The sequence below is a fragment of the Kryptolebias marmoratus genome, linkage group LG2 (assembly GCF_001649575.2).
Source record: "Kryptolebias marmoratus isolate JLee-2015 linkage group LG2, ASM164957v2, whole genome shotgun sequence".
Lineage (NCBI taxonomy): Eukaryota > Metazoa > Chordata > Actinopteri > Cyprinodontiformes > Rivulidae > Kryptolebias > Kryptolebias marmoratus.
Window position 1 is genome coordinate 25,710,488 of NC_051431.1, and position 12,516 is coordinate 25,723,003.

Sequence of the window (12,516 nt, forward strand, 5' to 3'; positions counted from 1 at the left end):
GTCTCCCTGCTTAGGCTGCTGCCCCCGCGACCCGACCCCGGATAAGCGGAAGAGAATGGATGGATGGATGGACAAAAATGTTCATTTGTATTTTGTTTTAGTTTCTGCCAGGCAAAATACAGCACAGAGCGTTTTAGTCACAACTCCCTTCTTATTTTAGCTCAGATTCCAGCAGTTTTACACCTCTTTGTTTCACCACTGTCCTCCACAACTCCAAACACACACCATAGATCATAGATTTATGTATTATATGTATGAAAGTACTCTAATATTTGTGTGTGTGTTGGGGGGAGGGGCTACAAGCACTTCTTTCTTCCCACTTTGAACACTGGTTGTAGATCCGGTCATTACTTCCTAATGGTTTTCGAAAAGGTTCATATTTTCAAGTTTAAATGTGGCTTTTAATGTATGTATAAATACTTATATACAATCTGTTTTATTCCTTGTATTATTCGTTTTTTCTAAAAGCTTTCCAGTTTATTTTTCTTCTTTGTTTTTCATTAGTTTGTCACAGACACGTAGGTGCCAGGATGGGGTTGTGTGTTCGTTTGTTGTTGATGTAAAATGTTGAAAATTTCATTTTAAGAAATGGTGTTCCATCCATTGGTTCAAGAGATATGTCGCTGACAACCAGACATGGTTGATTACAATATTTTATGGCGACCTATTCTAAACAGATCTTGTGCGATCGGGTAGCGCTCGGACTGTGTGCCGGGAATGTTTCTCAGCCACTACCACACCAAATTTTAGCACAGTATCTGTAAAACAGACTGAGTTATGGCCATTTCTGTGTTATCCTAGAGCACTTTGCTCTGGCGGCCATCTTGAATCATATTAACTCCAAACGTTATTTATTTGTAGATGTCGACCTAATGATTACTTTCTGAAAGTTTCATTAAAAGTTGTTAGTTGTTCATAAGTACAAAACAAGCGTACACATGGACAAAACCATCATCGCTCTCCGCCTTTTGGGCGATAAAGTGGGATAACATTTCTGCCTTAAATACCATTTTATGTCTCGATTATGTCTCATTTTAAAAGTATGGAGGCTGTCAAAGGTGTGCCTTCAGCCAACACCTTTTCCTTCAGTTAAACCGATCTGACAGAACATCTCCTGTGGTCAGTATGAACCATCTGTTACTGCCAGAACTTTGTGAAAATGAAGTACCTACATTAAGTGGATTATTTTCTGCGCGGCGCACCTGTTGATCTCAATTTTTCCGAACAAGCATAATCTGATAAGTACCACTTTATGTGTTAATCCTCCTTCCTGCCAGAACGTCACATTTTCTGTAAAGGCTGTAAGCATCAGTCTACAGGCTTCTTTGTTTTACAGCTAAACTTAAAAAAAAAAATAATAATTGGAATCCATTTAGGTGAGCTACATGAGGGGTTCTTGTTTTGTCTCGTCTTGGCCACTGTCACTGTGTACCGGGGATGCTTAACAAAACTATGACAGAAAACTATAAATTAGTTTCACATCAGAGATTGAACAGAACAACAAAAGTCCATTCCACGTGGCTGATCTGAGATATGTTTGTACTCAGGTAACACTGGATCAGTCCTTTTTATCCTCTTTTTTTTAAACAAATGAGCTGTGGGACATTACAGTAGGGAAATAGTGTTTCAGTAAAGACAATGTGAGCTGTGCCCACTCTTGCAGCCCTGAGGCCAGTGGTTTAAGGCTGCGTTCACACTGCAGGTCATAATGCTCAATTCAGATTTCTTGCTAAAATTGGATTTTTTTGCGTGGTCGTTCACGTTACATTTTAAAAGCAACCTCCATCAGACTCCAGTGTGAACAGCCTCCGGTTTCTGAAATAACCCACATGTGCAGAAAAAGATACGACTCCACATGCTGTGTTTACTGAAGTAAATGCGGATGCTGCGAGTGTTAGCATGTGTGTATTTGTTTTGTAGTTGCTGTCCAATCAGAGCCAACTGTACATCCAAATGATACAAGACAAAAGAAGATGGGGAAGAAAAAGAGAGCAAACGTTAACGATGACCTTTATTTTATTGTTTTTGGAGCTGTGGCTGCTACCTCTGTGCAGAGGCATGTGTGGGTGCAGACTCGGAGCCAAGAGTTGAGGGACTTTGACGTGAGGGACCTCCTTCCTTTCATCCGATAAAATGAATGAAAGGACAACATGAAATGAGACATGAACGTTCACACTGCGGTCGCTTTGACAAACATTGGATATGTATCTGATTCAGTTCCACATACGGGAAAGACCTGGGTCGGATATGAAAAAAACTTGGAAATGTCACGTTCACACTGCCATGAAAAAAATCCAATATGTGTTGCATGGGGGCAAAAACAATAGGAACTGGGTCGCATTTGCCTGCAGTGTAAATGTAGCCTTAATGAGCGTGTTCACTCAGACGTTTTGTTCCAGTCGAGAAGGTATTTTACCTTGGACTGAATGCCAATTTAATACCTTCTCATTGCATTCGTTAGCATGTAAAAGTTGATTTCTTTTTTGTTGTTGTTGTTTTGGATCAGAGTTAAAAAGGACTTAAATATGTGGCTCCTCCGTGGATCCAGACACTAAAACCCGACAGACTTTGTGCAGAGACTTCTTGATGAGGGAGCTCATTTCCTGACTGACAGATTAGGCTCCAGCTCACTTTGAACTGTCAAAATACGGAGCAACCTCGATTCTGTTTGAAGACGTCTACAGAAACCCTGCATCTGGGCTGGTGTCGCTATCAGAGCAGTTGCCATGGTGACAAAGAAAAAGCAGCAGGAGGGGGAGGGGCGCTGAGGGGGAAAAAGGAGCCATGGAAGCTCTGTGTGAGGAGAGGATGACTAACAGTGGCCTTATTGATGCACTCTGATAGTTACTGTATTCTTAACCGAGCACAGGAAGGGGCAGTGCCTGCATCACACATTTGCTTTTTTACCTGCTATGATAGCGCTGTCACAAGGGTAAAAAACACAAATCCACAACCTTATGTATTTTAGCTGCGAAGGACAATAGGAGAGGGAAAATCATACTTTTTGCGATTTTTAGGATTTCATTTAAAACAATCAAAATGTACATAAGTGTTTAGCAAAGACATCCAAAAGGAAACAAATAGCTTTTTCTAAAGTTTTACATAAGTCAACTTAATTAACATCAACAAAGCTAAACCTCCTGAATGGAAGCTGCATATTTCTGTTAGTTAAAAAAGAGGATCCAAAGAAAAAAAATCTGTGTTGATGAATTCAGTATGCTGATGAGTTCCAACACCTGGTTCTGTGACTTATCTCTTTGAGTTCTTGTTTAAGAATGGATGTGCAGACTCCTGACAGAAATAGGTTGGATCACAGCAGGTCATGCTGAACAGAACCATCAGCCTGAACTGGAGTTTACCTCCCACCCTCCTACTCCCCATTAAATGTCAGGTAAATACCTGAATGTAGCTGCAGGACCTGTGAAGTAAACTGTCTTCTATTTTTATTTTTCCCTGTTGAAATAAACACATGTATCACTTCCTCTAAGAACCCATATGACTCATTCTGAAACAAACAAATACAAATTCAATTTCATATTCATCTTTAGGGAACATTTTTTATCTATTCTCGTCTTAGTTTAACAAGCTTTGATGATCTTCTCTAAACTACAGTCCCAAAATTAGCAACGATCTGCTCAGATTTGACCTCATCTGCTGGTCTTGGCTGATGCCTATATTTCACTAAATTTCACCCTCTTTTTACCACTATCATTAACCCCACTCCCTACTTCATACACAGATGTCAAATATGAAAAGAATATTTATACTGATCAACTAAAGCCTAGACACAATGGGTATCAAGTAAAAAAAGAAGAAAAAAAGTAAAACTACTACGTCTAACAGGCATGGGTTGATATAATATTGATGATAGAATGATCCTGAGCTTTGTGGTATGTTAAAATGTTAATGTTAAAATAATAATATTATAATAAATAATAAAAATTTTTGCTGAATGATTAATTTTTAGGTATGTTAGTGTAATAAAACAACAAAAATCATTTATAGTTATTTTAAATTTTAATGCATAAAATATGTTGACAGTGTTTAAAATCCATGTTTTAGCTTTTTCCTGAACTCAGAACCAATTTGAAACCAATTTTGAATCATCTTTTTCATTTTTTTGATATGTATATTTATTTATGCTCATATTTAGGATCAAGACTGAAATTTTAATTGTCACAAGCATTGAAAATAAATTCTTTTTTTAATATACTGAAGTGTCCGCTAAAACAGAGTCAACAAGCTCTTTAAATTATATTTAAAATTTTAGTTAATCTGTAATTCTTAATTGTGTTAATTGAACAGATTATTACTTTTTCTCTGCTGTTCTGTTCTTTGTAAAATAACCCAACATGACATTAGCTGTTGTTCGCTGGTTATTAGCCTCCATAACAAGCCCGCTATCTGTTTTATAGGAATGCTAACCTGCTAACTCTTGTAGCTTGTTGCAAATGTTCATTTCAAAACAGCGTTACCCTAAAAAGAGAGACGATTGTCAGTATTCTGGGTAGACAAGCCATGAATGACTGGGTTATCCACCAGATAAAATGTACAACTAACCGACAACGTGTGTTTGTTTTTATCTAAATGAGCATTAAGTTTAGAGAATCTCTCCTCGGCTCATGTAGACAACTGTATGATGGCTCGGCGCAACACGGGGGTGAAAAAGACAAAACAATAAAAACTTTTTGTCTCTGGTGTCTTATTTTAAAAGGCATTTCAACAGTAGGAACAGTATGATGGAAAAAATGACTAGTTTTCACACTGTGACTTTTTACCACTGTGGTATATGTTGAAACGGGTCATCACCCCGTGCCTACACCCTGACTGCTATCTTTATCAAGGCCGAGATCAGATGTATGACTTAACTGCTGGCTTTAAAATGTAAAAACTGAAGGCTCATGCAAAAACCCCTAAAGCTGACGGCTTATACCTGCATGCCAGGTCCTGCATGTCAGAGTATGCTCTAGATACAGAGTGAGTGGGATACTGTCCTAATAAAATGTTAAACAAGAGAACCGCCAACAGTACACAATATGCCCGTCAGTAGGAATAAGCTAAAGAAGACAGAGTTTGACATTTCTTCACTCGGATGTGAAGCTGAAGCATAAACAAGGTTTTCACAAAGGGGTCAGCTGTGACTTTGACCTCGCAACATTTAAATCAATAGAGATCATCCCATGAGGTGTCAAGGTATGCAGTTTCACATTCTTACATAACATGGTTACAGAAGTGGAGCACAAGCAAGGTTTTCACAAAAAGGTCACCTGTGACCTTGACCTTTGACCACCTGACCTTGAAATCAATGGGGATCATTCTTGACCCATGAGGTGTCCCATCTTAGGACAGGCATAAAAACATTAATTCAACACAGGATAAGACACTTGTAGTTTCATCAATAAAATAAAAACATGACGAAACATTTGAAAGAAAAGAAAGAAATCTGAATAATATTAACAAGACAACTGATTTAACAGGGCCCTTTGAATATTTGCAGAATCCCAAAAACATACACTATATCCTCTATCACTTCTCTGTCTTTAAATACAGAAACATTCTTTGGTCTTTTTCCTCCTAAACGACATACGGTGTGTGTTGTCACCGTGGCTTACCTCTGCCACTTTAGGGGGAACTCCATCTCCCAGCACTTCTCTGTAGAAGCACTGCTGGGTCATGTAATACGAGAGGCCGCTGGTCCTCTTGAAGGCATCTTTGAGCCGCTTCAGCTCCACATCAGTAACTGGAACGACACAGAAACAGAAGTGTTCACGTTAATGGAGATCAAGACGGTTCGAACGCTTGGAGCTGAGATACGGTTGGGTTCAACCAACGTCTCAGGGGTGGGGTTATAATCTCGTTTTAGACACATCACACTGGTTGGATATGGAAGATTTTTAAACATCTAAAATCAAATTTCTTGATGTTAATCTATGACGCCACTTTAGAAACGTCAGTTGGCTTTCTGTCCAAGTAGAGTTGCCGTAGCTTGTTGCTGTAGTTAAAACTGTCATTTTAACATCTTTTCTTCATCGGACCCAGTAAAATACAGACATCTGGAAGTAACAGCTGAAGTTATCATGCCTGCCTTTGAAACCTTTAATGTCTATAACTTTCAGAGACAAACACAAAACTAATCGTGGTAAACATTGAAAACGCCATAAAAAAGCTGACTCAGCATCTATGCTAACAATTGATCAGCAGCCTGTGAGTTACAGGGTTTTTTAGCATGTTACTGTGCACACTTTATAATGCAAGAAAATATATAAATCTGTGTTTAATAATGTCAAATAAACTGTAGTCATTTCAATTTGTAAATCTGTATTCCTGTCTCTTTATGTCAGTTTTACAGTGCTTTGAATGAACATCATAAGCCTAACAGCTGCCTCCTGGTGTTTATTCACAAACCTGAAAATCACAGATAATCCATATGCATCGATAACCGTCTTACAGTCACATCGCAGCACTCTGAATCATAATCCAATCAAACGGTAAGGTTTTTCTTGCAGCCCTCGTTGATCCGACAAGCAAAAATATCAGGTGTCAGACGTGAAAATGAAACAACTGTATGTAGCTGTTTGTCTTTAATGTGGAGACTGTAATGTGACTTTTGAAGCAGGGGCTCTAAAAGCCAGACTCCATCCCACCCTGCTGTATGGTGACTCTGGCCCAGGTCAGACCTGGTGCTGACATGCGTCCTGGGCCAGTTAAACCTACAATACAGTGCATACTGCAGCTGAACAGAAGGGATCACATGAAACGTGGCAGGACAGTAAAAACAGGTCCAAGTTTTCACAGCTGTCCTCACCACTGATTTTAGGCTAAGTTTAAAATCACTTATTCTGATTAACGTATGTTTGAGTTGTTTAGAGCTGCTGAACCACGGCTGTGGGTCACTGAAGGCTATAATGCGCCGTCAATAACAGAGCAGCAGCGTTACGTGGCTTTAAATTAACCTATTTAAACACAGCGGGGATGTTACGTTCACAGTGGAGCTGTATGAAACAGCTGACGGCTGTCAGAGCACTGTTTTACTGTGGTGGATTCTGTCCCACCAATACCTTTATTTAACCATAGCACACGTCATAAAATGATTAAAACAAGTTACAATGCAGGATAAATCATACAATTGTTTTCCCCACATTAATGGCTTTCATGTTTTACAGGTTAAACTCTTCAGTCTTTGCTCTGATATAAGCGCTTTGAAGTCATCGATCCTTTTTGTTTGTTTATTTCTCTCATACTGCGTCTCTTAGGTAAGCCTATTAATAAATAACTCAACAAAAGGGTGACTCAGATGGCTCTGGAGCATGCTGCTGTCAAACGAATGATGTAGTTCAGATGTCTGAATGTGCTGTCATTATTACAGAAAGATCATCAGACCTGCTGATGTCCTGTTTGTTGCTCACTGACAGCCCTCTGTGTGACGAGCTGTGTGGTTATCTGCATTCAGGGCAGCCAGTTGACATCCCATCTGAAAACCTGAATGTTTAATCACTCTTCCGGTTTCAAAAATAAATATAAATCTTGTAAAAAAAAAAAAAAAAAATTACAAATCATTGCTAAAAATTACACACAGCTGACAGACTCGGCTCTCTTATTTTCTGCTGATCAACTATCTTTCTTATGTTTTTTTTTTGCTTGCAGTCATCCTTGAATGATCTTGACAAAATGTAAAAGAAAGACAACAGAGTCTTTTCCCAGGTAGACTAATTGAACAAAACCTGTTTTAGAAACACCATAAGAGATGTAGTCTACAAAAAAAACTTTAAAATAAAAAATACAAGTACATAAACGAATATTGATTTATGTTTTAGCGGTGTATATGTTTATCTATTTGTTGTTGTTGTTTTTTTTAAGTAAAACCAACATTTTCTCTAATTTCAACTCAATTGCTCCAAGTTAGTTTTCTCATGACAGCTGAACGTACAGTCATGAGAAAAAGAAAGTGTGAGTTCTTTCAGCTCGAGAGTTTTACATAGCAGGACATACATGATCTGGTCTGTACCAGGCTCTAAATGTGTCTTTATTTATCAAACAGAACTGAAACCAAAATGGAAAAACTGTGTGAAAAACTGGTTCCAGCCTCTGATCCAGCAGCTTGTAGAACCTCCTTCAGCAGTAACTCTCAGTAGTGGTCTTCTGTAGGACTTCATCAACCTCTGACATGGTTGTAGAGGAAGTCTGGTCCACTCTTCTTTGAACACTTTGGTTTCTGCTCAGCTCTCTGAAGGTCCCAGCACAGCATTTCAGTCAGGTTAAGGTCTGGACTCTTATACTAAAATCCTTTGGTCCACAGAGGAGTTCATGGTCGACTCAATGACTGCAAGAAGCACAAACCATCAGCCCTCCACCACCGCGCTGACAGTTGATCTGAGGTGTTTGTGCTGATGTGCTGTGTTTTGTTTCCACCAAACATAGCACCGTGCATTATGGGTAAACTGCTTTGGCCTCATCTGCTCCAGATGAAACTTCACTATCCTAAGTCGTGCCGCCATGTTCTTCTTAGAAAGAGGAAGCTTTCACCTGCAACCCTTCTAAACAAGTCACGCTTCTTCAGTCTTTTTCTAATTGTCCTGTCATGACCTTTAACCTCTAACCTGTTAACTGAGGCCAGGGTAAGATGGAGCTCTTTTTCTCCGAGCACTGCACAGTCTGACCTTGAGGTAAATTTGCCGAAACGTCCACTCATGGGAAGACTGGCAGCTGTCTTATCTTCTCATTGAATACTGAACTCCGAATAGTTTATAAATGGCCTTTAACCCTTCCCAGATTGATGGGCAACAACAGTTGCTTCTGTATGTTGATGCCTTTCCTCTGTATGTGTTATCACAGACCAGCAAACTAACTAAACTTCTGCTTCTTATGGGGGGGTGGTGACACTTGCTAATTATCTGTTAATACATCTGATCAGCAGCACATGGCCGACACTTTCTCTCCTAAGTTCTTGAGGAAGCAGCAAGGGCGGACATAGTTTTTTTTCCACACACAGATTTTCCATTTTGGCTTTGTTTTTGTTTAATAAATACAGACACAATGGAAACTGTTGTGTGTTTTTTGTACACATAAGGTTAGGTTAGATTTAAATAAATTGAAGAGCAGATCATTTTTATTGTGTCCTGATACGCAAATCCCTAGACTTGAGAGAGAAGGGTCTTTCTTTTCCTCATGGCTGCACCAAGGTGGAGTCTGACCTTCAGTTACAAGTCCGGTTTATATAAAGCTTCCTGCTTGGTCTTCACAGTTTACTGTAAACCACAGCACAATTCACGTTAAGCGACATATAAAAACTATTGTTTATAGATAAAGGGCAACCAGTCGTGCTGTGATGTAATGTTACTTCCTGTTCCAGCTGATTGCAGTTATCGCAGTTGTTCCTGCTGTACTGGCTTACTTCTGCTGGAAAGGGACTTATTTTGAATTTAACTCCAACCTTATGGGACAATAAAATATGTTTCGTCTTTAAGATAAACCAAAGTGGCTGCCTACTTGGATAGAAAGGTGCACTTCTCCACAAAAAACACACACACATAAATGGGTGGCTACACATTAAAGCAGGCGAAAAGAGGAAATCAATAAAAGCAGAAAAGCTTTTCTTTGGACGGGTAATTGTTAAATAACACCTGAGAACATGATTTCACACTGTGACTTCTTTTTTTGTTTGTTTTGTTGTTTTTTTTGGAAGCACATTAAAGTCATTAAGGATCATTAAGTCCAGACTGTGCCTTGGGGAACATTATCCAAATTTAATGGGAAAATATATGATCTTAAAAAGTGTTCAGACAACCGGTTGCATAAAGCTTCCTTTGAATTCTGCTTCTCCTGAATCTGAGAGGTGTAATCTTTTTTGCAAAATAAAAAAATACAGCATAAAATGTCATTTTAAGATTTATTTTCCCATTTCTGCGTTTGAAACAGCTCTCTTACATAAATCACTCAAACGGTTTCTGTCTAATTTACAATATTTTGCTTCCTGAACAGATAAAATAATCCAACCAAGCCACGACGAAAAACAAATATAGGAACACTTTTTGACAGCAGCACCAGGAGGCTGACATTTCACAGGACTGGTGCAACAGATGGAAAATTAGTGGGTGTTGAGAGAATTTTTAATCAGTAGAGCTGTCTAAATAAGGCTGTGGAGCTGCAGACAGGGCGTTACAGCACCTTCGTCAAACTTATTCACATAAAAACTCTTCTAATGTTCTTTTTTAGGGGGCATTTATAAACAGAAGCTAATAAAGCTACCAAAGTAATTAAAAAGCAAAGTAATTCAACTACTGCCATCAACACTACAGAGGCTTTTCTTCAGACACTGTAGACTATGAGTGAGGCATTGGGAGATTTTAGTACTTGCTGGTCAAATATGTATAGTAATGAAAGAAACAACACAGTGGGAAATGGTTGCATCATTTTACATCAAATAATAGTTTCCCTTATGGCAGATTCAACTTTCAACACACTAAGCCTCACTTTAACCCCGGCGAGAACTCCTGGATAGTAGTTCTGAGAACTAAGAGCTCCTTGAAATTTGGGAAGGTGAGTGCAGTTCCTTATTCATCACAAAGCAAGAGAATTAGAAGATATTCACAAGGTAGCACGCCCAAGTTGCCAAACATGTAAGTAAACAGCTTTAATTCCAAAGTTCATCTCCAACTTAAATCTGCTCAAGCTGGTGAGAACTGGTGTTGACTTTATACTTCACTGAAACTAGGACACATTATTGTGTAAAGTTGCAGAACTGGTGTTAGCCAAAGTGCCATTATTTTCAAAAGAGTTCCCCTCAAGGCGGCGTTCTGAGCCCTCTGCTATATGCCCTGTACACATACCTGCTCACCTAGCCACCAAACCAACTACATCAAAACATATGCAGATGACACCACTGTGGTCGGACTAATCTGTGGTGAGGATGAGACGGCGTACAGGGCAGAGGTGGAGAAACTGTCGCTCTGGTGCTCGGAAAATAAATTGACCCTGAATGTCCAGAAGACCAAAGACCTTTTTATGGACTTCAGGAAAAACAGAAAGGACCACGCCTTCCTCCTTATCAATGGAGTAAGGGTGACCCTTCACACCCTGCCCACTCTCTGTTTGAACTGTGGCCAGTGAGTGTTTAGTTACATGTTTAAATGAATACTCTTTCTTCCAACCAAAACTGAAAGGAATGCTGCTTGTTGCATGCAACTTTTCTTTTATTTATTTATTTTAATTGAGAATGCTCTCTATATTTGCAAATGTCCAACTAATGCAGAATACCATGCCATTTGAAGAGTGTGGTTGAAAGAATATCAGCAACAATATTCTTTGAGATATAGTTAGTCCAAAAGTACATTAGGATCACAATCTTCCATCAGAGACTCAATAATAAGATATCACATCAGGAAAGGAAAAATCAGGATGAAGTAATGCATTTATGATGGAAGACAGTGGCTGAATAACATTGTCCACTCAGTTCCATCTTCGTTTCCTCAGAGTGTCCTGGTGTCAGAGTCCCCATGTGCTCCATTAAATCACAGAGTGTGCTTTAATCATGGAGCGGCGCGGACAACAAGCCACTTGTAACGATATTTAAAGTGCATCTAGCAGTGCACAAAGACTGCCTTTCAGAAACATTTTACAGGTGGAATATGCTTTTCATAATGTGGTTAGTAAAAAAAAAAATATTGCAGTTGCTAGAATAAAAAAAAGAGAATGCTGAGATCCAATTAAGCACTTTACCCTCTAATTTATGAAAACAAAAACAAGTATAAAAATAAAAACAAACTATTAATCACAGAGAAATGTGTCTCAAACAACATGTCAGAGTGGTCTTGTTTGTTGTAATTGCATCACTGTTTTCATGGCTGTTATGTATCAAAAAGCACACACGAGCTGCTGAAATTTTAAACATAACCAAATGCTGAGCAGACACATACTTTATACCATAGTTCTTTGGTTGAAACCCCAAATTTGGAAATTCAGCTCCTGTAAACGAATCTCTAGTAACCAAATGAAGAAAATCCTTGTGCGTCGTAAGGAAGGAGTTGACAGGATTTATGAGGCAACAAGCTTTAAGTTAAAAGACAGCTTTAGTGGCGCTCCTGAAGCAAACTCAGCAGCTTGACTTCAAACCGATAATACAGTTACAAAGCATACTGCAGTATTCAAAAATGGCAACAGAACGGCTTTAAATCCTGTCCTCAACAACTCCAAGGCTAGTTTAATTCAGCTATGTGTGAAAAAGTTGAAACCATGATAGTGTGCTTGCTGTAAACTCTTGTTTTCCTGTCATTCCTACAGTAATGTGGGCTTATTTCTCTGTAGTGACACCTACTGCTAAAGAGGGGGCTGTAGCAAGCGTCGTGTATTCAAGTCTAAACAATAACGCCACCATTTTTGACGACGACAGCTTGCTCTCCAACACCAACGTCCAACATGTTTCCTGGGAAAATTCCTTCACTGCTTTTATTACCCTCACAGCTGATGGCAGAAAAAGATGAAGGAAGCTGTGCGTGCAAGAACCTGGAAATCATTAACACC

At 39.0% G+C, this 12,516-nt stretch overlaps 1 protein-coding gene across 7 annotated transcripts in view; it reads right to left on the bottom strand.

The window, feature by feature from the left end:
* usp32 (ubiquitin specific peptidase 32) overlaps positions 1–12,516 on the bottom strand; it is an 83,738-nt gene that overhangs the window by 52,736 nt on the left and 18,486 nt on the right. For all 7 annotated transcript variants that reach the window (XM_017422031.3, XM_017422030.3, XM_017422027.3 and 4 more), the window contains exon 2: positions 5,613–5,740. In XM_017422031.3, coding sequence (XP_017277520.1) covers positions 5,613–5,740 — 128 coding nt within the window. The remainder of the gene's footprint in view (positions 1–5,612; positions 5,741–12,516) is intronic.